Source organism: Arvicola amphibius, chromosome 2, assembly GCF_903992535.2.
Source record: "Arvicola amphibius chromosome 2, mArvAmp1.2, whole genome shotgun sequence".
In the NCBI taxonomy this organism is placed as follows: domain Eukaryota; kingdom Metazoa; phylum Chordata; class Mammalia; order Rodentia; family Cricetidae; genus Arvicola; species Arvicola amphibius.
The window spans coordinates 51,037,202-51,063,429 of NC_052048.2; the positions used below are offsets into that span (position 1 = coordinate 51,037,202).

A 26,228-nucleotide genomic window follows, 5' to 3' on the forward strand; every position below is an offset into this window, starting at 1 on the left:
TGAGATATGATAGAATATGACCCATGTTTTATCAGGGCAACTTTCGCTGTTACTTGGAGATTCCTAAGCAGACTCTCACCCAGGCATGGTGTTAACTCAGAGGATTCTTAGTTATGAAAGGCATTTGTTGAAAGCAGAGTCCGTGCTTGGTGCAAATTGAAGCTTGATAGGTTTATAGTCTCCTTGGGGAAGGGAGGATGGAGTCACACGTTCAGGCCCTTCACCGGCTCCTCTCTGTTTCCCTGCCCAGAGCCGCCCAAAGAGCTTGGCCTATCTCACCCTCACGACTGGGGCCTTGTTTCTCCCCAGGATGAGAGTCTGTGCTAAGTGGATGCTGCCGCTGTCACACTGGCTGCTTCTGGCCTGCGTGCTAATGGTCTGCTGTAAGCTGACGTCCGCCTCGAGCCAGCACCTCCGGGGACAGGCAGGTAAGCCCTTTGAGCTCATTATGTACTGCTGAGATCAATTAATACAGTGCTTTGACACGCCAGAGTCTACACCTAGACACAGGTGCTTGACAAGAGCCTGACTGGCGTGTAAATAACGGTAGAGCCATGGACAGAGAGGGCCCAGTGGCTTATGCTGGAGCGGGTCTGTTCTGGATGTCTTCGCAAGCTCTTGTCCGGGCTTTCCTTTGAGTTTTAACTTTGATTTCCCTGGGTGTGCTTTTGTGTCAGTAGAGCTTTTTCTCTGAATGTCAGGAAGTGTGTAGCACTCTGTGTGTGTGGCTCTTGTAGCTGCCTGAAAGTCAGGGTCAGGTGACACAGGGCTGTCCTGAGAGGGCCTTTCAGCTAACTCAAGATCCTCCTGAGAGAAAATAAGTTGAATGAGAAAATAATGAAGGAGAGAAGAAAAGAAATGTCAAAGTAAAGAAAACGGCCAGGGTAACCTCGCATTTTCATGGCCCGTAAAGGGAAGTGTGTCTAAACCCGGAGAGACAGCTGTTCTGGTAATTTCCAGTGAAATTCATGTCTGCGTATTGCCGTTTAAAGTTAATTTTATAGCATTGTGTGAACTAACAGGCGTCATGGTGTACTTGTCATGGTTATGTAGCGCTGTGTTTTGTGAAGCGTTGCTCTCAGCTACCCTCTGTGACCCTTTCAGCTTCTCTCGTCACCCTCCCCCTTCTTCGGCAAATAGCCCCTCCTGCTTCCACGTCACATGGGCATCTCTGCAGGACTCCAGGTGTACTTAGGAAGTCCAATTCTGCATACAAGAGAAAACGTGACATTTGCCTTTCCTCCTCCAGTACTGTCCCTTGATTCTCCTAAGCTCCCCACCATCCCTGGCGACAGTTCCCATTCTGTCCCTTTGTCTGCCTCTTATCCATCATGAAGGAACCTTTAATCTCCACCTTCCATGATGCAAAGCTGTGTGTCACGGTAGGCCCAGGAAACGACCCAAATCACTATGACTTAACCCCTCCGGTGCCATCTGGAGTTCCAAGATGCCGAGAGATTTTGGTTCCTGACTGAAGGCATGTTGGCAAAGTCCATAGTGAGGTTACTGGAGGCCACAGCATACATGGATGAAAGTGGTCACTGGAGTCATATGTAACGTGAGATTTGCACTCAGGCAGAGGGTATGACTAACTGCAATATTGTCAAATACTCAATACTGTCAAATACTCAATATTGCTATTTTCTTCTTTAGTATTGGGGGCTGGACCTATCACCGCCAAGCACTCTACCACTGAGCTGTATCCCCAGCACTTTTCATCTTTGTTTACAAACCACAGGATACGACTTATCATCCAAATGCCTCTCCTGGCTTCCAGATCACACTCTGGAAATTGCAGGCTGAACAAATAAAACAGCACGTGTCTGATAAGGTTAGAATAACCAAGACTCCAGCTGACTCACAACTTAACCTTTGTGATACAGGGGGATGCTTATTTCTCACTTTCTTTGGGGTTATTCCAAGCCACTCTGGCTCAGGAGTAGAATATACTTAGCCTAGGAACACAAGTGATGATAAAAATGGCCTCAGGAAAAACAATTCTTTTGTATCATGCATCTATATTGATATATGAGGATATATATTTAAGCGTAGGTTTCTGCATGTGAGATAGTACTTGTTTTGAGCAGGGATCTTGCAATGTGTTCTATTGCTATATAAGTTTTTTTCTTATTGGTGTGACAGAATATTGGACAAACACAGCTTAAGGGATGATGGAGGATAGAGGAGATATAGTTTATCAGGTGGGGGAAGCTGGCAGCGGGCATCTCTATGAAGTGGGAACATGAGGCAACTGTTCACATCTCAGTGGCTCAGGAAGCAGACAGAGGAAGGGCTGGAACCAAGAAAGGGTTGTAAACCCCCACCCTTACCTAAAGTGACCAACTTTTCCTAGCTGGGTCCCATCTTCTAGTGGTCCCACAAATTTCCCAAAGAGCACCACCAAGGTGGGAATTAAGTGTTGCAAACATAAATGAACACATAGCTTGCGAGGAAACTTCCAAGCCACTCTATTGCCCATATTACCCCAAACATTTGAGGCTCAAATGGTCATCTTGATTCAGCCTTCAGAGTAGCTGGGACTCCTATTGTATTTGACTCTGGGCAGGAAGACTGTGAGTTCAAAGTCAGCTGGCACTATACAGACAGACCTTGTGTCTCCCCTGTCCCCGAGAAACTAAAGTGTGAGCCTTAAATTATATACACATCGGAAGTGTTAATGCCCCTGTCCACAGACTTCTATATCTGGGAAGTTGGAATGATGCTATAGTCCATGCCCAGACAGAGATCACACCATGCTTTCCCCCTCTCCCTTACTCTGACATGTTAAGGGTTGCTACAGTTTTAGGCTCACGATAATTTCTTAAATCTCTCACAACTCAATTTTCTCCCCTCAAGTGACAGTTTGAAGATGAGAAAAATAATGATTGAAGTTTTGAGGAATCAGCATAAAATCAATACCACTAGACTGTTGTGGAGTGTCTACAGGTGGTATTGTGCTCTGTGTCTTTTGATGAGTTCATTTAGGGGGCCAGAGAATTTGAAGTCATTGATCTTATCTGTTTAACGCACATCTCTTTTCTAGAATAGAGCTTGGTAAAATATGGCAGTGGGCTCATTATCAACAGATTTCCAGGCACCAGGCTGGGGTGGGGGATGTTGAGGAGAGATAAAAACTTTAAGGAAGGTGGCTGGGGAGGCGGCTCAGTTGATGAAGTGTTTGCTATGCAAGCAAGAGAACCTGAGATTGGACCTTCCATCAGACAGTGGTTCGTTCCTGTAAGCCCAGTGCTAGAGTGGTAGAGACAGGCAGATTCCGGGGCCTTGCTGGCCAGGCAGCCTTCTGGAACCAGGAAGCTCCAGGTTCGATGAGAGACCCTGTCTCAAACAATAAGGTGGAAAATAATTGAGAAAAATGATGTTGACCTCTGGCTTATAGTGGGCATGTATACACACCCATACAAACAAGTATATACACCACACATTCATGCATGCATGCATGAACACACTCACACATGCATGCAAACACACTTGAAGAAAATAGGTATGGTAGTTTGCATGTAATTGGCCCCTATAACCTCATCGGGAATGGCATTACTGAGAGGTATGGCTTTGTTGGATTAGGTATGACCTTGTTGGAGGAAATGTGTCACTGTGGAGGTGGGCTTTGAGGTCTCATACATGCTCAAGCCATGTCCAGTATCTCTGTCTACTTCCTGTTGCCTGTGGATCAACATGTAGCAGCTGGTCTGTCTGCACACTGCCATGCTCCCCGCCGTGATGATAATAGATGGATCCTCTGAAACTGTAAGCTGCCTTCTCAATTCAATGTTTTTTTTTTATAAGAGCTGCTGTGGTCACAGTTTCTGTTCACAGCAACAGAAACCCTAACTAAGACAATAGGCTGCAGCCAAACTTCCCATTTTATCTGTGACAATCCTTATTTTATGTATAACTCCAAAGTCAAGAAATAAACAACTCTATAGTTAACTCTAAATTAAGAGCAGAATTGTTCCCAAGAAGGGCAGATGGCATCTTCCATTCTAGCAGAAGTTGGACTGTCCGAAGCGATGGTAAAGGAGCTGCATGAAGCCTTGGTTAAGCCTTCTGAAGAAATAGCAGCCATATTTCTATATGGATGGGTTCCTTCGGCTTCTCGGCACAGATGCCCACTTGTGGTGTTCTCTGACTGTTGAAAGTCCTCTATGGTTGATCTCTGAAATTCTAATGCCTATCATATATATATATATATATATATATATATATATATATATATATATATATATATGACCACAAGGGAATCAGGGCTTATCTCTGCCTCACAGGGACTCTGAATTGCAGGTGAGGTTTGTTCTACCTGGAGAGTCATCTTTTGTAGAGGCTGCACGACGGGCCATGGAGACTTCCACATTCCCGCTTTGACCTTCACACTGCCGTGCATCTGCCCAGAGTGAGGGCTCCTGAGTCCCATCTTAAGTCTTTCTCTTTTGAAGGTCTCAGAAGCTGTGCCCCCATTCCTGTAACATAGTGAACATTAAACTGTTTATGAATAGGCTGCTGTTTTCATTTGTCACCATGTGGCTTGCTGTATAGTTTTATGCCGGTGGTAGAAATCCCAAATCATTTAGGGAAGTATGAACGAGGCCTTTTTGTTGGCTGTATCTGTGTACACATATAAGAACATGTGTGCACACTTGGGTGTACTGCCATGCACCCTATTTTGTAACCTGCTTTCATCCATTTCACAATAGTCTGGAGGTCTTCTGACCTGGGCGTTTGCTGGCATCCACTCCTCTGTGGAGCACTGTAAGTCCATCCAGCATTCAGGCACAGCTTCAGTTACTGGGTCGCCCCAGTGTGGGCGAGTTTGCTATCAGATTTGCACAAGGACACGCCTCCTGACTGAGAAGAAATTGTGCTAGTGGATTGGCTAAGTTAGCAATGTGAAGGTGTTAATGAGATTTAGTTCATTGGGACAAATATACAAAACAAATGTTTTATCAAACAAAAAAGTCATTCTTTTTGCTTATGAGCTGCAGGTGAATATTCCGGTTGCCTCCATTAACAATGTTTTTGGGGGGCCCATGGTGTGTGGGAACTCTTCTGCTCTTAGGTACAGATGGCTTCTGAGGAGACAAGGGAGGCCAGGAAGGGCAGGCTTGGGAAGTGGCAATGGGGCAGGCATGGCTTCACTTTCTTGCTAGGGCTTAGACACCTGACCATACCTGCCTTTTTTTTTTCTTTTTTTCTTTTTTTGGTTTTTTGAGACAGGGTTTCTCTGTAGCTTTTTTAGAGCCTGTCCTGGAACTAGCTCTTGTAGACCAGGCTGGCCTCGAACTCACAGAGATCTGCCTGCCTCTGCCTCCCGAGTGCTGGGATTAAAGGCGTGCACCACCACCGCCCGGCTCATACCTGCCTTTAAGTGGGGAGGAATGGAGTGTAATGTAGCTGCAGGACCAGGAAGAAGAGGTGAACATAAGTTTTGCTGAGTTCCAGAGTGCCTTCCAGAACCTTCCAATGTATTCACACTTCCAGGGGCAGTGCCAGGAGTGAGAGCTGATGCTCTCCCCAGTCCTCTCTATGATGCTGGGTACTTTTGTCCTGAATTTTCCAGTACTGTAATGGGACTTGGTGTCTGTTGGCTTGCATATCTCTGTGTCTCTGTCTCTGTCTCTGTCTCTGTCTCTGTCTCTGTCTCTGTCTCTCTCTCTCTCTCTCTCACACACACACACACACACCCACACCCACACACCCACACCAAGATGTAAGATGTTAAAGGTTTATTTTTATCTTGTATCTATTTTTCTATTGGCTTTATCCCTTGTTTTCTCTTGTTGACTCATGAAAGCACTTATTAAAATCAAGGACTCAGTCCCAGAACATTGGGATTGTCCTCGTCCTTGATCTTTCTACTCCAACTCCTGTTCCATTTTATACATTTCCCTCCAATGACCACCAGGAGAAGAAAGCACCCCTTACCCTACAGTGGTCCTGTGCTATTAAAATTTCTATTATTTTTATTTAATGTGCTTGGGTGTTTTGCATGCATGTCTGTCAACATACCATATGTATGCATGCACTGCCCTCAGAAGCCAGAATCTTCTGGGACTGGAGTTACAGATGGTTGTGAGGTGCATGTAGGTTCTGGAACTCAAACCTGGGTCCTCTGGAAGAGCAGTCAGTGCTCTTAACCACTGAGCCATCTCTCCAGGCCCTTGTGGCATTTTCTTGCCGTTCAGTCCTCAGATGATGGGGAACTGAGGGTCCAGGAGAGGTGAGCACAGTGTGCCGCGATGTTGTGAACCTCATCTATCCTCACCCCTGGGAGCCTGTCACCAGGACATGTGACAGTAGGATCTAGTTGCAGAGTAACCTACAGGCACCTGGCTAGGATGGTCCAGAAAGCCTCCTGACTGCATTCCAGGGATATTGGCTGGTAATGGGGATGCCAGGAATTGCTCAGCGATTTAACTGCACAAGAAGAGGCAGTTTATGATGAGATATTACACTCCTGAGGGTAGGGAAGTGGGTGGCATTAAAAAAGTTTTGCCCCCCTTCCAGGGCCCGTTGTACAAAGAACTTACTTGGGCTTTTTATATGGGGGGGGGGTACTTCTTGACTGATTTGTGTAGTGCAAGCTTTTTCATGTATATTTTGTTCCACGTAATTCTACACACACCACCGTGTATCTCTTGTCTCATTAGCATCCTAAGTCTCCAATGAGGGGAGTGTGTTGTAGAATCATAAGAAGGTTACTTCTGACACAGAGCTGCCTGTGTGACTGTGCTGGTGGTGCATGCTGGTTTTATTCACCTTGGGGATGTGTTTCTGTGTGTGTGTGTGTGGGGGGGGGCTTTTGCTTGGCAGACTTGTTTGTGACTTTTTAATCCGATAGTGGAGCTTTTTCTCAGCCAATAGCATCTTTTCTCCACAAGAGGGCAGCAAACAACGTCCCAGGAAGGCTGCAGGCTGGGAGCTGGTGAAAGCCAAGAGGTTGGTGGGATTAACTCTTTTAAGACCTTTCTGAAAGTTTTGTCCTTTGTAACCATGGTGACATGGAGACACAAAGCTTTCTAAATCCGTGGGACTTGTCTCTGGGGATATCCGAATATTTTAATGTAGATTTTTCCCTTTAAAGACAGACATGTCTTTAAATTTCTGATGCAGGTGGATCTGATGCTGGAGATTTGGGCGCTAGGAGTTTCTTTGCTCATTTTCATAGTTCCGTTTCCCCAGAAGATACTGTGTCTGAGTTGGGCCTTCTGATTGAACGCTGTGGTGCCTTCCTGCAGTCTACTCAGTATACTCCTCACAGAAAGACCCAGAAAATCTGGAGCAGTCCTAGCAATCAGGCAGCGCAGGAAGTTAATTTAAGTACTGGGGGGTTGGGGTCCAACATAGCTCGAGTTCTGTCCCATCTTGGTTGTGCGGCTATGTCCAGGCCATTTAACCCCTCTGAGCGTGTTTTATCAGCTAGACCATGAGACAGTTGTCACGCCTACCGTATATCAGGTTGCCGGACTGAGGACAAACAAGCAGAAGGGCTAGAGCAGAGCAAACACATCGGAGGTGGACACTGTGAGAGGTGTGCAGATGACAGACTCTGAAAGGTCGTGCACCCGAGAAATGAGCGGAAGCAGTGGGCTCTCTAGGGAGATGGGATCGGTGTCTTCTGAGTTCAAAGCTTTATGGTCTCTAAGGAAAACATCCTGCTTATCAGTGCCTTGGGAAAGCTGAGGAGAATGAAGAAAATAGTGTTTTGTTTGTAGAAACACCAAGTTGCTGCTCAAACTGTAGAAAGAGGGGATTAAAGGCGTTGCTATGTTGGGGTGAAGAGTGGCCCAGGCTAGCCTTGAGTGACTGGTTGCTAGTTGCAGACTGGGGTGCCTCTCTGAGCTAGGGGCCAGGAAGATGCTGATTGCCAGGGAAAGTCTGCAATGTGCTCCCACCTGGGAGCGAGCCCTGCTGACTGACAGCAGGCATCTCTTTCAGTTGTTTAAATCTTAGGGGAACCCCAAAACCTCTTTGGGGTGCAGACCCGTCTTCTGGAGGATGAAGATAGAGAAAGAGACCAAAACAGATCTTCACAAGGTGGTAAGAGGGGTTAGTTAGATTATGTAGGAAGCCCACAGAGCACACAAGCCGACTTGGTTGAGCCCTACCTTCTATTTCAATGGGGTCTCCTTCTCGGTGGCTCTGGGTTCTTTATGTAGGTGGAGAATTTTCAGTTTCCTGCTGTTTTCTCTGTTATAAATGCCAACACAAAACACAGTGTGATGTTGTTTACCATTATTTTAACTTCGTTTAAATTCTTTGAAGAGTACTGGTTCCGTTACGGCAGTGCCCTGGGCTTCAGTCACTCTGAGGACACTCTCGCGTTAACTGGCTCATTTACCCTTACTCATTCTTTCGGAAATCCCGTTTCTTCTAAGATGCTAATTGGGTGGGGAATAGTGTTTCTATTACACGGGAGTTCTTTGGTGAGGTTCTACTCTACCGTGTTTGTTTTGCCAATGATAAAAGCTGCACATTATGATTGTTATTATTTCAGTTTTAGTGGTTTCCCTGCACTGCTGAAGTTTTGACACTAGAGGGCAGGCGAGGCTTAGAATAGCTGATAGCACCTCGGCACCCCCCTCCCTACAATGTTTTCTGGCCACTTTAAAAAAAAATACAAAGAAACCACTGTAATTAATTTTACTAATGCATTTTAAATCCCACACATTCAAATAATTATCATGTAAACCTGTGACCCTTGTCTCTTGAGTAATCAATGACAGGGTGTGTCTAGAACTGACTATAGAAAATAATTCAAGTTGATGAATTGGGTTCTTTTGTTATTGTTGTTGTTTTTTGTTTGTTTTTTGAGACAGTGTCTTACTAAGTAGCCTTGGCTGGCCTGGAGCTTGCTATGTTGACCACACTGGTATTGAACTCTCAGAGATCCATGTCCTCTGCTTCCTGATTATTCGGACTAGAAGTGCCACCACCATGTCTGGCTAAGGAACTGATTCTTAGCATTGTATTTTTAGGTATCAAAACTAGAGGTATTGATATTTTCCTGGCCTATGGAGTGTATTATTTGTGTCTCTTCATCTCATCAATTCCTCTTATGTGTTATATGTATGATTTTCTCTTCCTTCCTCTTTTTTCTTTTCTCTTTCTCTAAAGTATCTGCTGGATTTTAGTGCCAGATAAGCAGGACTTCCATCTCACATTGTAAAGGGCAGGGAGAGGTTCTGTTTTTAGAGAGCTGTGCATGTATTTTCTGCAAAAGCAGGTATCTTTTTTTCTCATTTCTTTGTGTGTGTGTGTGTGTGTGTGTGTGTGTGTGTGTGTGTGTGCAGCAACATTTGTGTGGAGGTCAGAGGACAACTTGTGGGATTGGTTCTCTCCTTCCACTCTGTGGGTCCCAGGGACTTCAGTCAGACCATCAGGCTCAATGGCATGTACCTACACCTACAAAGGTAAACTAATATGCTTGATGGCAAGTATCTTTACCCACTAAGGTACCTACTGACCAATGTAACAGCATGCTTTTAAGGAAAGAGTTCTGGCAAAATAATTTGAAATAGAATATGAAGAATTGTGTGTGTGTGTGTGCGCACATGTGTATGTTTGTGTGCAAGAGAGAGAGAGGGAGAGAGGGAGAGAGAGAGGAGATAGAGAGAGGGGAGAGGGGGAGAGAGAGGGGGGAGAGGGAGAGGGAGGGAGGGAGGGAGGGCGGGCGGGGAGGGGAGAGAGAGAGAGAGAGAGAGGGAGAGAGAGAGAGAGAGAGAGAGAGAGAAGAGGACAGAGAGAGGGGAGAAGGGGGGGGAGAGAGAGAGAGAGAGAGAGGTTAACTGGCCCAGCAATGATGAAGGTATTTTAAAAAGAGATTAGTGTTCCTCACTTTACTGTCAGAATAATGAGATAATGGTCCTGTGAAGCTGAAATTCCTCCAAGAATCTCATGCTGGGACGCCAGAGAGTCTAAAGAAAAACCTTTGCCCTGAGAAGAGATTTATAATTTACCAGCCCACCTTACAGGAGGTCCACGATGAGTCAGTGGTGGGCAGGATACACTTTGATCAGGACTGCTTATATATGTGTGACCCTGGCCCTTTATTTAAACCTTAGCTTCCAGTCAGGACCCTGAGGATACAGCTGCTGGGGGTGGGTGTGCTGCTGGAGCTCTTTATCCTTCTGCTCCACGTGGACACACGGAATAGATCTCTTTTTCCAGGCTTTCATTATGAATTTGGCTATTTGGATTGTTTGAGATTATGACTCTAAGTCTGGTTACAGCTCTAAAAATTGGTGGCAGTAAACTTACTTTGACTCTGTTGGGCATTTGCCCCTTGGAGGGAAGCCCAATGATGCAATTTTATCTATTTAATTTATTTATTTGAGCCAGGGTCTCACTATATAGCTCTGGCTGCTGTGGAACTTCTTGTATAGATCAGCTCAACCTTGAACTCGCAGAGAGTAACTTGCCCTCCTGTCCCTCAGTTCTGTACAAAGGTGGAACTTGTTCCACCATTTCCCTGTCTTTCTTCTCCCTGCCCATAGATGGCTGCTTGGCTAAAGAGTCTCTACAGCAACATATTCTATTGCATTGACAGGGATTAAAAGCAAGACAGCTCCGTTCTGTAGATAGCTAGTCAGAATCACAGACCCAAACAAAGTATCTACATGGCCTAGCTAAACTGGAAGTCAACTCCAAGAACACAGCAATTATTTTTTAGTAAACTCTATGCAATCAAAGTTAAACTCAAGGGACAAATGAAGAGTTCAGAGTCTAAAATCCAAAGAGACTCCGACTCCTCAAGACGTGTTGGGTCATCAGCCTTTGTTCTTTCGCGTCCTGGTTGCATTCTCTCCTTGGGCCTTTGGTGGGCTTCTGGGCAGGCCTTTTCTGAGTTAGCATTTTTCTTCCCTGACCTTTTGCTTATCAGAATTTTCCATATGCATTTCAAGTTAACCAAACAGGTATATCCAAATTTAATTTATATACTGTTGGTACCAAGTTGACCCATTCCCAAGATACAAAGAATGCTACTTGGGAACTGGCTCTCGGGATCCTTCCTGCTGCAGGGAGCTGCCAGCCTACTTCCCAATGGAACCTGCTTGCCCTTGTTTCCTTCCTCCAGGTTCTTTTCCAGGGAGAAATAAGGAGTTCAACTCTGAACCGGGAAACTTGTAAAAACATGAACAGGACAAAGGAAGCATGGAGGGATGGTTTAGGAAACCTGTGGCTTAATGATAGGAAAGCACCCATAGACTCCTTGGTAGTTTTTTGTTTATTTTTTGGTCTAAAGGGGATGGAACCATCATACCAGAAAATGCTGAGGCCATTCCATGGCTGTGTTGTGTTTAAGTCTTACAAGGTGGAGTCTAGAGACATGTCATTTAGCAGCTGTATCGGTCACTTTTCAGACCCTTAGTAAGAGATGGAGAACTACTGATTTAGAAGAAAATGTAAGTGGGAATTCAATTCTGGCTCTTGTCAAGTTACCGTTATGGTTCATAGCATAATGAGTCTCCATTGCAGCAATTCCAAACTCTGGATTGCCAGAGGAGAGGCAGGTCTTGCCTCCACAGCTCCAGAAGGACTGCGAAAATCCTTCATTTTGCCCCAGTCTGGGTCCTCCTGACTGCTAAGGTCTCTGGTAGGAGAGTCAGTCACCTGCCCCTGGCTCTGAGTGATTCTTCCCAGGTGTCATCTTGATGCATTCATCATGAGCTCAGTACTTGCTAAGTGGGGGGGGGGGTGGGGAACAGGTCGCAGGGGTTCTCACCCTTCCTAATGCTGTGACCTTTAATACAGTTCCTCATGGTGTGCTGACCCCCGCCATAGCATTATTTTATTGCTCCTTCATACCTGTAATTTTGCTGTGATTATGAATTGTACTATAAAATCCGATATGCAGAATGTCTAATATGTAATCCCTGTGGAAGGGTCGTTTGACCCCCAAAGAGGTTAAAACCCCCAGGTTGAGAACTGCTGGGTTAGAGGGTGTTGGCATTCTGTTGTGTCCTCGGGAAGTTCGTGTCCAGTGCCCTTAGTGGCAACTGAACGTGGGCTATTTGTGTCCTTTCTCCCATGGCAAGGGAGAGAGGCTGTGGCACACTTCTCACAGGGAAAGCAAGCTTTTGAACAGCCCACTGGCAGGGCCAGCTCTTTCTCCCTCCCTTTTGGTCTTGGAGGAGAAACAGACCTCAGCCTTTGAGCAGCTCTCTGGGGAGTTAGAGGATTCTCCTTCCTGGGGAAGAGTCCTCTCTCTATTCTTTCTGGCCACACACTTAAGCTCATTCGCAGCAAAGCCTACAATTTGGGGTTTGAAAAGCCATAGGTTACTGGCTCATCTGTCTGTCAGAACCCCACAAGAAAACCAGACTCCTTTGTTCCCTGTAAGGAAAGTAAAACCACTGGTGAGAAAAGCAGGAAGGGAAGAGAGTGGGGAAGGGGCGAGAAGGAAAAAGAAGGAGGCTCTGTGTTTTCCTAGGCGTTGCTTGGGTGTTTTAAATATTTTGGCCCATCTGGTGGTCTCAGAATAGGATCTAGAAAGAGTGTTATTGAGGAGGCATCTAATAACACATTTGAAATGATTAATTGGCTGTGGGAAGATAGTGTTTGCAATAGTTAAAAACAACTCCCAGGGCCACATGACATCTTTGTGGTTAGGGAATGTCTGAAAGCCGCCAGCCGCAGGCAAGTTAAAAGGGCCCGACATCCTTGACCAAGCTGGACTTGTTCAGCAGGGATGCTTGCCGGTTTCTCACCTGTAGGAGGGAGCCCTGAGGTCTCAGAGCCTGGGAACAATAGAGAAGTTTATTTTAGGAAACATGGAATTAGAACAGAAGTGTGAACTGAAACAAATGGTTGTTCCCAGCACTTCCCAGTAAGAAACTCTGCACAGACTCTGCATAGCTACCGGCGCACAGGGTAGGGGTGGGGTTGGCATTCGAGTAACTTAAATTGTTACTCAAAAAGAAAAAAGTGCAAGGCTGAGGTGCTTGGTCAGCGTTTCTGCTCTCCTTCCACTGAGTAAAGCTTTAGGCCCCTGAATGTCTAATCTTCTTCGGATGGATTTGTCCTTTGGCAAGTATTTGCAAGGATGGTGGCAGACATTTTTTTTTCCTCAAGAAAAGCTTTGTAAGTCTAGTTAGATTTTAGCTCAAGAAGGGAACACAGGGGACCCGCGCTGCTCTTTTCTGTCCCCCAACTCTATATTTTTCTTGTCAATTCACAGGCTTTCAAGAAAAGTGAGTGCCAGTCGGGGGCAGTAATTGCTAACAAGGGACAGTCTTGGTGATCGAGTTATTGCTGTCCAACATATCTCATGGGAAATAGCAATCCTGTTTAAAGGGAAAGAGCGGCTTATAGCTTTGTGATTCCGGCTCAAAGTTGGAAGCATCTGCAGGTTGAGGCAGAGATGGAGAGCCATTTGCGAAGGCAGTAAAATCGGTGTATGAGAGCGATCAGCTGGCAAAGAGGTGGCTGGACCGCCCGCCCCTCCCCCAACCTGAGGCCACTGGCCTAGGTGCGGCGCTCTCCACGATGCGTGCAGAGGAGCGCGGGCGCAGAGTAGACGTTAAGGGGAAGCGTGATGCTTGAGTTCGTGAGTGGAAATACACGGAATGGACAGTGCTCGTGAGAAAGCCCCTGCCCAGCAAATGACTCAAAAGCCAGAGCTATGCGTGTTAAAACAAAGCAAAAACCCAAAAAAGCCCAACCCAAATCCAAAACTACAAACCCTCGATTCTTTGCACAGCGGTGCCTTATTGATATGCTGAATAATCCCTTTGCTGTATCCTGCCCCTTCCTCTTTGGAAATGTACTCTCTTTTTTCTTAAAAACTTATTATTTTGAAATTTGATGTGCATGGATGTTTTGCCTGAATATTTGTCTGTGCAGCACATGCCTACAGGGGACAGAAGAGGGCACTGGATCAGCTGGAACCGGAGTGTGCCCTATGGTGGTGAGTTGCCCTGTGGGCTTTGGGAATGGAACCATCATCTCTGGGGCCTCTGGAAGAGAAGGAAGTCCTCACAACTGCTGAGCTTGGTCTGCAGCCCAGTGTACCATCTCTTAACCTCTATCATTCCTCTACTCATTCCTTGTTTAGGGACTTAACCCACAAGCCCTCCTGACCCGTGGCATCTTCTGACATCAGGATGAATGAGCAATGTGTTTTTTCTCCTACTAGTGTCTGTATAGCATGCATGCATTTCCGTGTCTGTCTGCATGTCTGTGTTTCTGTCCTCTGGATTTCTCCTGGTGGAAGCAATGTTACCTATGTCTCTTTGCTGTTTTATGGTGTCCTGATCTTGAATAGGCTCTCGAGTCAGCATGTCTCCAGACTCAGTGTGTCACACAGCAGAACTGAGTGAATCCAATATGTCACTGAAACCTGAGTTTGAACTCTATTAATTTCAGAATTGGAGATGATCCTGAAATGATAAGGCTGACAATACCTATGTATTGTTATGAAAAACAGATTGACTGAGCGAATATACGGAATAAATATGTTTACCTAGCAGCTGCCAATGACCTTAGAGGACCACCCAGGGCTGATCTACTCAACATTAAAATGGTTGTGCCTTTGCTATGCAGAGACTTGGCTTTGTGATGGTGAGCGATGTTGACCAATTCTGAGCCACAGACATTGTTATGGACGGCTCCTCTGTCACAGAGTGTTTTGGTGAGGTGAAATAGTCACATCCTATGTGGAAGAGAGACACTTGTGCTACTACTCCTTTTGGCTATCAGACTTCTGAAACATGGACCTCAAAACAATGAAACCCAAAGAACCCTTTGCTGGGAGAAGGGAAGACTGAAAAGTGGTGGGCCCGGACCCAGAAAGAAGGAAGGACAGCCTCCTGCCTTAGGAGGAGTTTTGCTGCAGCCTCGAGGACTTATCCTTCACACAGCCCTGAAGCTGACCTGGTGACAGTGGCACCTGTGTGTGTGTGTGTGTGTGTGTGTGCTCCTGCCATGGCTTCTTCTTTTCTTTCTTTTTAAAATTGGTTCTTTTTAAAAATTTCTTTCCTTTTTTTTTTTTTAAACAATCTGTTTTTCCTAGTGCATGAACTTACTTTTTGGAGCCCATTCCCTACAGAGGGATCCCTTGTTCAGCCTAGTATAGGGGTTTCTTCTTTTCTAGACAGCAGACAATCTCCGGTGAAAAGGAATAATGTGAAACTGTGGCTGCCTGGTTTTGCCAAACTGAGAAGAAATCCACCTTCCTTTGTGAATTTATGTTTCATAATTTCTTCAAAATACTGGGATACATGGCCGGGGGTTTGCAAACCCAGACAAACAAAAGATTGGAAGTGCTTGGAATTTAATGTATTTATTTTAGCTTTATTTATTTTTTAATAAAAAGCCCTTACATTTTAACTGACATAATAAACAGTATCCTTTCAGAGTTTATAAATTTTAATACATGCAGATATTCTGAAACCATGTCCATGATCAACATAAGTGTTTATCCCTCACAAGAGTTTACTGTATTTTAAAAAGTTTGCTTTTCTTTTTTTTTTTTTAAATCGGGGTGGGCAGTAGCAGAGACAGAGAGAAACACAGACAGAGAAAGCATATGTGTGTGCCATGGTACGCGTCTCCTCTGTACCATGTATTCTTCTGCCCTCAGACTCCCCGTTACCCCCAGCATCCTGCTGTAGGAGTGAGGGCTTGCAGGTGCACACTGTATGTCAAGTTGAAGTGGGTTCTGGGAATTTGAACCTGTGTCTTTGCACTTGGACGGCAAGTACTTTGCCCCCTAATCCCTCTTCTCTGACCATCTGGCTGTCTTTTAAAATGTGTCACTTTTGACCTTTCCCCAGTCATATCCCTGTGGATGACTGCTCATTTTCTAGAATTGTTTTAAGTGGAACCAGATAGATTGTATTCTTTTAAAATCTGATTTCTTTCTGCATAATTATTTTATAATTCATCCATTGCACTTCAAATATTAATAGCTCATTTAACAACTTTCTAATTAAAAATTATATTGACATATATTTATTTTTTGCTGAGTAGTATTACATTATATGCCACACATTGATTATCTAGTCACTTGATGGGTATTTTGGGTTTCCTCAGGTTGGTCTATTATAAATAGAGTACTCGTGAACTTTCTAAGCATTTATGGGATTCGGCTCTAGGTTCTCTTGAGTAGCTAGTGACCAAGGGGATCAAGTAGTTGGTCCACACAATAAGTGTGTGGTTACCTTAAAAAAAGCAAGAAACTGTTTTCCAAAGTAATGTAGCAACCCACTACCACTAGTGTGAGAATCTATGTCCTCCATGTTCCTGTCAGCCATTACGAGGTCCATATATGTAGAGTTTCTCTGTGTCCCAGCAGATGCTCCCAGAAAACCACCTAGAAACATTATTATTATTTTTTTTTTTTGGTTTTTCAAGACAGGGTTTCTCTGTAGCTTTGGAGCTTGTCCTGGAACTAGCTCTTGTAGACCAGGCTGGCCTCGAACTCACAGAGATCTGCCTGCCTCTGCCTCCCGAGTGCTGGGATTAAAGGCGTGCGCCACCACCGCTTGGCTCACCCAGAAACATTATTAATTACAAATGCTTGGCCAATAGCTCTGGCTTATAACTAGCTAACTCTTACATTTTAAATTAACCCATTCTTCTTATCTACCCTTAGCCACGTGGCAGTATCTTCTTTCAACATGGCACATTTATCTTGCTTCTCTTTGTCTCTGTTCAAGGCTCCAGAGACTCCACCTTTTCCTCCCAGTGTCCTCTGTCCCACCTATCCCTCCTGCCTAGCTACTGGCCAGTTGGCTCTTTTATTAAACCAATCAGAAGGATCCTTGGTAAAGGCACATCTTCACAGTGTACAAAGAGATTATTCTACAACAGGTCCATTTCTCTAGGTTAGCAATCTTAATAGAAGTATAAGATACTTTTCTTCAGGTTTGATTTGCATCTCAGTGGCTGAGGAGTCTGTGTGTCTTTTCATTTGCTTCTTTGCCATCCACCTATTCTCATTTCCAGTTTGTAGAGTGGCTTTGTTTTTATTACTCATGTGTGCATTTGCATTTGTGTGAGTGTATGTTTGCATGGATGTGCAGCTGATCATGGGTGCCAGAAGAGGGCATCAGATCCCTCAGAAGTGACAAGTGTTTGTGAGGCACTGGATGTGGGTGCTGGAATCTCAACTCTGGTCCTCATGATAGGGCAGCAAGTGCCTTTAGCTGCTGAGCCATCTCTCAGCCCTGCATAGCCTCTTCTGGGAAGTGTCTGTTCAAACTGTTCTACTTTTGCTCGACTGTGTTGTTTTCTGACAGCTGTGTTGTCTTGCTATATTCTCTATGTTTATTTATCAGATAATAGGCTTAGAAATATTCAACCCCAGCCTGTGGCTTGTCTTAGCATTTTCCTAACTGCCTCTTTTTGAGCGGAGAAGGTTTTTGCTTTAATGGGATCTGATGAATAAATTTATTTTGCTACTTTTGATGCCTTTTGTATCTGAGAGATATTTGCCCTCAGCTGACCATCTCCAAGATTGGTTTCTGTCTTCTTTGAGTTGTATTTCCATGGAGGCTTTATATCTAGGTCTGTGATGAGTTTTAAGTTACTAGAGTACATGATATACTTAGTACATTTCTGATACATGAAGTTTTGCTTATTGTATGAACAGCAAGGGTTTCTGACCATCACGTGGAGCTAGAACCAAGGCACTGGTACTCTACTGGGGATTTTATTCTTACTACTCAGATGTATTGTTCCTTTGAGTGGAAAAAACTGCTAGCAAAATGATCTTCTGTTAAGGTTTCATTAATCTCTGAGGTTCACCAGGATGGAACTGTTTGAAGGCCAGTGATGGTATCGGCACACTGAGGAACCAGTTGAGTCTATTGGTTCCACTAGGAGAGGTTAAATGGCTCAATTTTGTTCCCAGGCCACTGGCAATAGACCTTATTCTGCTTAGCCAGATTGCCAAGGGTTCATAAAAGGCTGTGGGTGGAGTATTGTATTTCACAATGAGAAGTATATTTGTACCTCAGGCTAACCTGGAATGGTGGAGCTAGACTCTTTCTCTAGGACATTCTGCATTATATGGTATCCCAGAATCCCTCAGGAGCATGCTAACAAGCTGGTGGATTAGTATAAAAATAAATATTCTGCAGCCCTTGTGCCTGTGGCCTTTGTGTTGCAAAATGTGTCTTGAGCCAGCAGCCACATGTGTTAATGGCATTCACCAATTATCTGGGTTCTCAGAGTACTTTAATGTAGCTAATTTCCTTTTTAATTCTACAAAGTATTATTTTATACACCTATAAGGTATGTCCTGAGAGTGTGGCAGACTTTAGAACAGGTGAAGAACTGGTTTATAGATAAGTTCTTGGTACCTGCCCTTAACAAGTCTCCTGATGTGGTAGGTAATGCTGGTGTCCTGACAGGAAGTGGCATTTCTGTAACTCGCCAGTGGGTCAGCTATTCAGGGTTCCCGAAGAGGCGCTACCTGCAAGAAATCATGGGCAAGAGAGAGAAAGGAGACCAAGCAAGATTCTATTGTCAAGGTCTCCGTTTATTAGGGTAATGGTTACAGCTTATATAGCCCTTGAATGAGGAACTTGGCTTGGGGTGGGGGGTAGAGGGTAGCAAAGGTCACCAGCTAGCAAACCTGGTGTAAGCGGAAACAATCTTTTTGTGGCTCCCTTGACAAACAGCTCTCAAGGTAGTTGGGATGTGGGGGCTCTCGGCAAACATTCTTAGGACAATGGTCCCTGCTATCAAGATAGTTGAGATGTGGGGCAGGTTCAGTTAGCAAACAGCTCTCAAGGTAGTGGAGCTTTCTGCAAACATTCTTAGGACAATGGCCCCTGCTATCATCTTTTAGGACTATGGTCCCTGACACGTCTCTGTAATGAGTTCCTTACAGGAAAGTAATGGTCACTAAAGACACTGCTCTGTTCTGACCCCAAGTATCAGCCTTTCTGAGCTTACCCCATGACAGCTGCCTCAAAGAAGGAGAAGAGTCAATCATCCACAGGCAGATGGGGAGCCAGGTGTCGGACTTTGCAGTGATGGGACTCTGTGTTTGCACATGAGCAATTTGGGTCCATCAATGAAGCTTTGAAGCAGTGGTTCTCAGCCTTCCTAATGCTGTGACCATTTAGGACAGTTTCTCATGCTGTGGTGATCCCAACCATAAAACTGTTTTTGCTGATACTCCCTAAATATAATTTTGCTACTTTTATGAATCATAATGTAAATATCTGTGCTTTTTGGTTGTCTTGGGCGATCCCTGTGAAAGGGTTGTGACCCACAGGATGAGAACTTCTGTTTCGGAGGAAATTTCTTCTTGCTTCACACGCGTGCTGAGGAAATTGGGCCTTTAGGGCTACCTTTATCTACTCAGGCTACATTTTCAACAGGTGAACTTCTAACTCAGGTTGCAGATGGCTTGGCTTGCTGCCCACTCCCTACTCCCTTTCCTCTGAATATACAGTGAGGAAAGGAAGTGAGGACTTGCAAGCTTCCAGGGCTGTGTACTTTCTCTGGTACTGTGTAGCCTTGGTCCAGGGGACTGTCTGCTCCCTACCCTCAAAGACGGTTTACACAGACTGTCTTTCATGCCCTGTGTCCTCTGGCAGAGCTGTTGGAACCTTGGGCATCCCGCCTGGCAGACGATGTGTGTCTTCAGCAGCCTTTATCACCATGTGTGGGAAGTGTCTAAGCCTGTCCTCCCAGGGCAGGGCTAGGAGGAGCTGTTGTCTCAGTTTCGGTAGTTTGGCAGCTGAAGAGAAGGGCACAGGCGGCTCTGTTGAGAACATCTCCTTTGGACAGGTGAGAGGTGCTGTGTGCCAGCACTTAAGAGACAGAGGCAGGAGGATCCCTGTAAGTCTGAGTCCAGCATGGCTTATCATAGAAAGTTCTAGGACAGTTGAGGCTACACAATGAGACCTTGTCCCCAAAACAAGAAAAAAGTCAATATATATGCAATATTTCAAACTTACAGAGAAAGCAAACACTGAGTCAACAGAATATTTCCTTTCCCAGAGTAAACTTTCTGTAGTCTGTCATCTAAACTTTTCAATACACCAGTGGCAATGCTGTCCAAATTAGTTCTGGGTAGTGAATGATCCAGTAATATCTCGACTGGTTTAGATTATTCCATAGTGGATATTCCACCCAGATGACTTCTTTATTCCCTTAGTAACGGAGACTTTGGTAGCCTCAACTCTCCATTATCCTGAAACCCCCCAATAAAGGCCTGGGTGACCCTCATATGCATACCATGCTGGGGGCCTGTCCAGGAATTCCTCTGGGATGTACAGATGGGAAGGGTTGCTGAGTACGAGGAAGGGTACATATTTAATGTCACAAAATGCTGACATATGGCTGATTACAGTGGCTGTTGTGCTTTATAGTCTAGTGCAGTGGTTCTCAGCCTTCCTAAGGTGATGACCTTTTAATATAGCTCCTCATGTTGTGGTGACCTCCAACTATGAAATTGTTTTTGTTGCTACTTCATAACTGTAATTTTGCTACTGTTATAAATAATAGTGTAAATATCTGATATGTAGACTATTCAGTATATGACCCCTAAAGAGGTCATGACTCACAGGTTGAGAACCACTGGTCTAGCGTGTCTATGTGAGATTTATTATTTGAAAGAAAGGACTTAAGACACAAATATTTAAAAAATAATTTCACGTAGTTTTAGGGTCACTGTGTAGTGCATATCACATGCAATTAGCATGATAATTGAGAGCCCTGGGTGATGGGCAAATCTTGTGGACTTTCGCTGTCTTTCAGAAAGACCTTTACCACCATGAGATGAGAGTATCCTACATATGTATCAGGCAACAAGTTTTAGGTTCGTCATGTTCTCCTTGAAATGCTGATGGCAGGCACAGAAAGCAGTAGATCTGGTGTGTGTGTGTGTGTGTGTGTGTGTGTTCATGTGTACAGGTGCACATGCAGAGGACAATCTTGATTGCTGTTCACTTTATTTTTTTCATTTGGGATATCTCATTGACTGGGCACTGAACAAAGAGGCTAGTCTGGCTAACCACCGAGCCCACGAAATTCATCTGAGCCCACCGCCCCAACACGGAAGTTATAACCAAATACTGCCACATCTTTTTATTTTCAAAATGAGATTTGGGGGTTCAAACTCAGACCCTCATGCTTGCAAGGCAAACATTTTTGCTGATTAAATTATCTCCCCAGCTAAGTGCTATTTGCCACTTGTGTTTAAAATATTACAGTCTGCTTTTAGGAGCATTCTGGGTGTCCACTTTGGTTGGTCACTCTCTTGACCGACTTGTTTCATGGGCCACAGACTTGGGGCCACTGCCACTGCAGTAACAGGAGCCCCTCCAGGGTGGACGTGTGGTTGGTACTTCTCAGCCTAAATTATTTTCATTATTTCCTGAGTCTCAGTCCATTAACCAAGTTGGTCAAAAGGCCAGGAAGAGAAATGGCATTCTGGAATATTATTAGCACTTTATGGAGAATGCTAACTATTGTACATTTACGGCCGATTAAGCTTTGCTCTCTCTGTTTTATTATGGATTATGACAGGGATTTCAAGACGGAGTTCTGCTAAATAATAAATAGAACCAGCAAGGTCATTCTCTACATGACCAAAAAAAAAAAAAAAAAAAAAAAATGCTTCGCAGCCCAAGGCATAGATCGATTCAGGAGTAGGTGAAGAGTCTCTAGGGAGTGGGGAGGGTCTTGGAATTAAGGTTTCCATAGGCGCTTGAGATAGCATTTGCAGGGAGATGTGATGTGGCATTACCGTTTATTACGGGGATTGCATTTCCTGAAAAACTTAAAGCATAACTTGAAGTAGAGGTCTCAGAATGAGAGCTCATGGGTAATTTAGGCCTATATGTGTGTTTTGTCAGATTTGGATTATGTTCGTGGTGTGTGTGTGTGTGTGTGTGTGTGTGTGTATGGTGTATACACATGTGTAGGTGTGCAGAGGCAAGAGGTCTCTCTTCTATTTTATTCCCTGGAGAATGAGTCTCTCACTGAACCTGGAACTGGGCTGTCAGGCAGCAAGCCCCAGAGAATCAGACTCTGCCGTTTCCCCTCACACAGCACTGGCCTTACAGGCTCATGTGTGGCCATGCCTGGCTTCTGATGTGGCTGCTGGGGCTTTGAACTCAGGTCTTCATGCTTGTGCGGCAGTACTAATACCTACTGAGCCACTTCCCCAGACCCCAGGTTCATGATTTTTAAAATACATTTTTATTAGAGAACGTTGTTTAAAATAATGGGCTTCAATATGACATTTCCACACGTGCATATAATAGACTTTGTTAGGAGCTTTTTTTTTTTTAAAAAAAAAAATTGGTTGCATTGCTTGAAAAATCATACATTTTCACAAAAAAAAATCTAGATTTGGGGCAACTCTAGGCTCTTTTTTACACTTCGGCCGCAGCTGAGTGCCGGCTGCCCTCCTCACAAGGGTCCATTTTCATTCTCTGTATCACTGCCGGGCTGGTTTCCCTCATTTTGTTGACCTCCTTGACCTAACAGCGGAGGGCTTTGAGAGAAGGTAAAAATAACTAGAGGATTTCATTCTGAGGTTCAGGTGTCTTTATTATCTTCTATCACGGCGGTTACAAATCCGGGCTCTGGGATGAAGCTTGGCATTCGAGTGCTGGTTATACCCGGGCTGGCTGTGTGGTGACAAACCTGACTTCACCTCTCCAAATGCTGGTTCCCAAAACTGGAACTCCCTTGGTTTGCTTATTATAGGGATTCCTAGGAATCTAAATGGTAATGTCTGCTAGGGACTGACACACATGAACATATACCACGCAGAGTAGATGACAACCCTTTCCTTAGGTCACACATGAATTTCCATTGCTTGGAAACAAAACTTTTGTTGGTAAATATGATGGGCAGTCAGTTCTGAATGGCAATGCAAGAGGATTTAGGATCATCTAGGAGATATATCTCTTGATATATCTGTGAGGCTGTTTCCAGAGAGGGTTAACCGAGGAGAGAAGACCCATCCTGAATGTGGGCAGGGTCACTCCACGAGTCAGAATTGAAGAAGGTAAGCTAGGTGGTTGGTAGCACATGCCTTTCTTTCCAGCACTCCAGAAGCAGAGGCATGCGGATGATCTCTGTGAGTTCAAGGCCAGCCTAGTCTACAAAGTGAGTTCGAGGCCAGCTTGGGCTTGGTCTACAGAGTGAGTTCCAGGACAGCCAGAGCTGTCTCAAAAGACAAAAAAGTTTGAAGAATGAATAAACAAAACAAAAATAATAAAGGCAGCTGAGGGTCAGCAACCATCTCACTCCCCTTCCTGACCATGGGTACAATATGACAGCTACCTCTTGCTTGTGTAGCCATGATGGACTGCTGCTTTTGTAAGATGTATTGTCAGGGCATTAGGAAGAGCAGCAAGCACAGAAAAGGAATGCTTTCTCTTCCTTTGTTCTCCCTCAGCTGAGGAAGGTAAGAAATAACATTATTTTTGCCTCATACAGACAGCCATTAAAGTAGCACATGCATTGGCTTGATAGTGTGATTAATCCTTATTTTAACATTAATCATAACAAAAGGGAAAATTTGAAAACCAATAGACATCATTCTGCCTGGATACTCTTGATACCCTTGATGTGCAGGGCCAGTGTGCGCATCAAGTGTGCCAAGTGTTTCCGTGAACACCCTGCTCACCTGAGCACCCCTCATTTCTTTAATATGAAACAGAGCACACAGAGGAGTGAAGAAAAACGGGCTCTGTCTAACTGGGGACAGCGCCTCACTGGAAGTGCTGTTCAGTGTTTGATAAGCAGATGGAGAATCAGGAATCAGAATGAAATGAAGGGGTGACGAGATGGAGATGGATCGGTCTTTAGTCTTTCATCCTCCCCTAACTAGAGTCAGGGCATAATGTATTGCTCTTCTTTAGCTGAGGAGACACTCCCTCACCCCCTATTTTCTTCCTTTAAAGGATGTTAGCTTGAGAAGCTGTTTAGTGCTGACGCGCAGAATTGAATTCCTGAGGGCTCTTCATCTCCGGAGCTGTGCAGTCAGCGAACACTAACACTAACTACAGAATGACTACTTGCTTTCCATGATGTCTTCAGTTCATATACATTTCTGTGATGATAAGTTAGCAAAACAGCTATGGTTTGTAAAGCCATTTTTAATTCCAGTGATTCGAAATGATTCCGATGGCAATTAAGAGCATTATCAGAGTGACTCAAGGTTGCCAGCCATGGGTCCTCATTAGCTGGCGTCTAACCTCATTTCCTGTTTCTCTTTTCAAATTAGCTCCACATCTTAGGCATTGTTTTTCCATGTCTGCAAAGCTGCCTGTGTGCTTACTGTGCTCAGTGTATCCATCCTTCGCAGAAGGGCTGTGGTCCTCTAGGCCTGTAGTGCTGTTTGGTGTTAGTGCCACCCAGATAGCTTTGCATCTTCTTCCACAGATGGGCAGAGATCTTGGGATGCTGTTATGGAAGAGAATCCTGTTATTGCTCTGCAAACTGATTCTGCTGCTAACATGCTGATGTGTTTAATAAGTTGGTTACCAGAACACTCTAACAGGCATGGAGGAGTGTAGAATGGAGCGGTGGGGCTGCATCCCGCCACCCGGCTAGCTTTACCCAAAATAATTACACAGAAACTGTATTCTTTTAAACACTGCCTGGCCCCTGGCCTGTTATCTATAGCTTCTTATTGGTTGATTCTCGTATCTTGCTTTAACCCATATTTAGTAATTTATATAGCACCACGAGGGGTGCCTTACCAGGAGAGATCTTAACCTGCGTCCATCTCGGAGAGGAGAATCATGGCGACTGCATATGGCGACTGCCTAAAGCGTCTGTCCCCACTCCTGCTTCCTTTTTCCCACAATTCTGTTCTGTCTACTCCGCCTACCTAATTTTCTGTCTCTTAAAGGGCCAAGGCAGTTTTCTTTATTAATTAACCAATGAAAGTAACATAGACAGATAACTCTCCTCCATCAGAGGAGATCCTCCACCATCTATGAGGTCTCATTTGACTTCTTGCCCAACCCTGAATGACTATTGTTACCTTCTATTTGTCCTGAGATTCAGATGACTGATCTTGTGGTACACCCAGGCTTACTCAGCAACACGTCCCAGTTGGCTCCCATGGGAGTCAACTGCCTCCTCCCAGCACTCCTAAACTTCTGCTTTGTGTACCAAAATGCTTCCCCAGCAATGAGCTTATTTCTGTGTTGTGTTTCCTTCCTGAATCCCCCCCCCATCCATGATTGAGGAGTAATTATTGTTCTTACGTGGCCCATAAGATTGTGGAAATTATGAGCTGGGTCTAGTGGCCTCCTCTGTAATGACTGCTGCCTAGCAGTGAAAAATGGCACCTACAAAATGTGTCTTCCAGGCCAGCGTGTCTTCCCTCAGTACCACTGTTTGAAGATGCTGCCTAATGGGTTGAAAATACAGCTTGAGGCTGTAGTCCACATAGAGGCCAAGAGAAGGTTCTGGAAGACACCAGGAATTTTGTTTTTTCCTAAGAGGAAACAGTTAGGTACACATGGTGTTTAGGAACAGCTTGACGTTTGGAGGATGTCATCGTGAAGGCCCACGGCAGCGCTTTCTCTCATTCAGTTGTGTCTTACCAGCATGCCTTCACCACCGTGATGGACTGAAGTTCTCTGAAACCATGAGGCGAAACGAATCCGTCAGCCTTTATGTTACTTCTGGGAGGTATTTTGTCAAAGTGATAAGAAAAGTAGCTAATCCAATGCTATGTTAGACACTAGCCCCCTTTTATGAATTAAAATATGACAAATTATTATAAAACATTCGTAGTTAAAATATATTTTAAGGACAGATAAATCTTAAATCTACACTCCACATGACTTTCTCCCAGGCATCCCCAGAGCTCCTAGTCTGGTACATTAATTAGTTAGGATTTCTTCATTTTCTGATATCTATTAAGTTGCTTAACAGGGTAGCCTATTTTTCTCTCAGAACAAGAAGTTTGGAGGAGCATATTCAAGAAGAGGCACAACTGTCCAAGGATCTACATCTTGGTTTCTTTCTACCTTACCATCTTTGTTGAAGACCTGTGTTCTCCTGGTGGCAGGATGGCTGTTCTAGCTCTAGATATTTATCTGCTTTCTAGGCCAGAAAGTTGGACACAGGCAGAGAGAAAGGAGGGTATATTAGGTGAGCCTGGCCCTTTGTGTCAAGAAAACACAGTGGTTCTGGAAGATGTGTTCACTAACAACAATTTATATTGTTTGGTTTTAAATGGGGTGACAAAAGTCTTATGTCTGACAGTAAGACAG

At 44.6% G+C, this 26,228-nt stretch overlaps 1 protein-coding gene and 1 long non-coding RNA gene across 3 annotated transcripts in view; one reads left to right on the plus strand and one right to left on the minus strand.

Moving 5' to 3' along the window:
* Nucleotides 1–301: 301 nt before the first annotated feature.
* The window catches only part of Tafa4 (TAFA chemokine like family member 4), a 153,805-nt gene continuing 127,878 nt past the window's right edge, over nucleotides 302–26,228 (plus strand). The window contains exon 1 of the mRNA XM_038319287.1: nucleotides 302–428. Coding sequence (XP_038175215.1) covers nucleotides 311–428 — 118 coding nt within the window. The 5' untranslated portion in view covers nucleotides 302–310. The remainder of the gene's footprint in view (nucleotides 429–26,228) is intronic.
* LOC119807642 overlaps nucleotides 23,671–26,228 on the minus strand; it is a 37,141-nt gene continuing 34,583 nt past the window's right edge. The window contains exons 3-4 of one of the 2 annotated variants that reach the window (XR_005284325.1): nucleotides 25,212–25,589; nucleotides 23,671–24,399 (exon numbers count right to left, since the gene is read on the minus strand). This is a non-coding gene — a long non-coding RNA (uncharacterized LOC119807642). Of the gene's footprint in view, nucleotides 24,400–24,798; nucleotides 25,590–26,228 lie in introns of those variants that run through there. The other variant, XR_005284324.1, reaches the window with a different exon arrangement.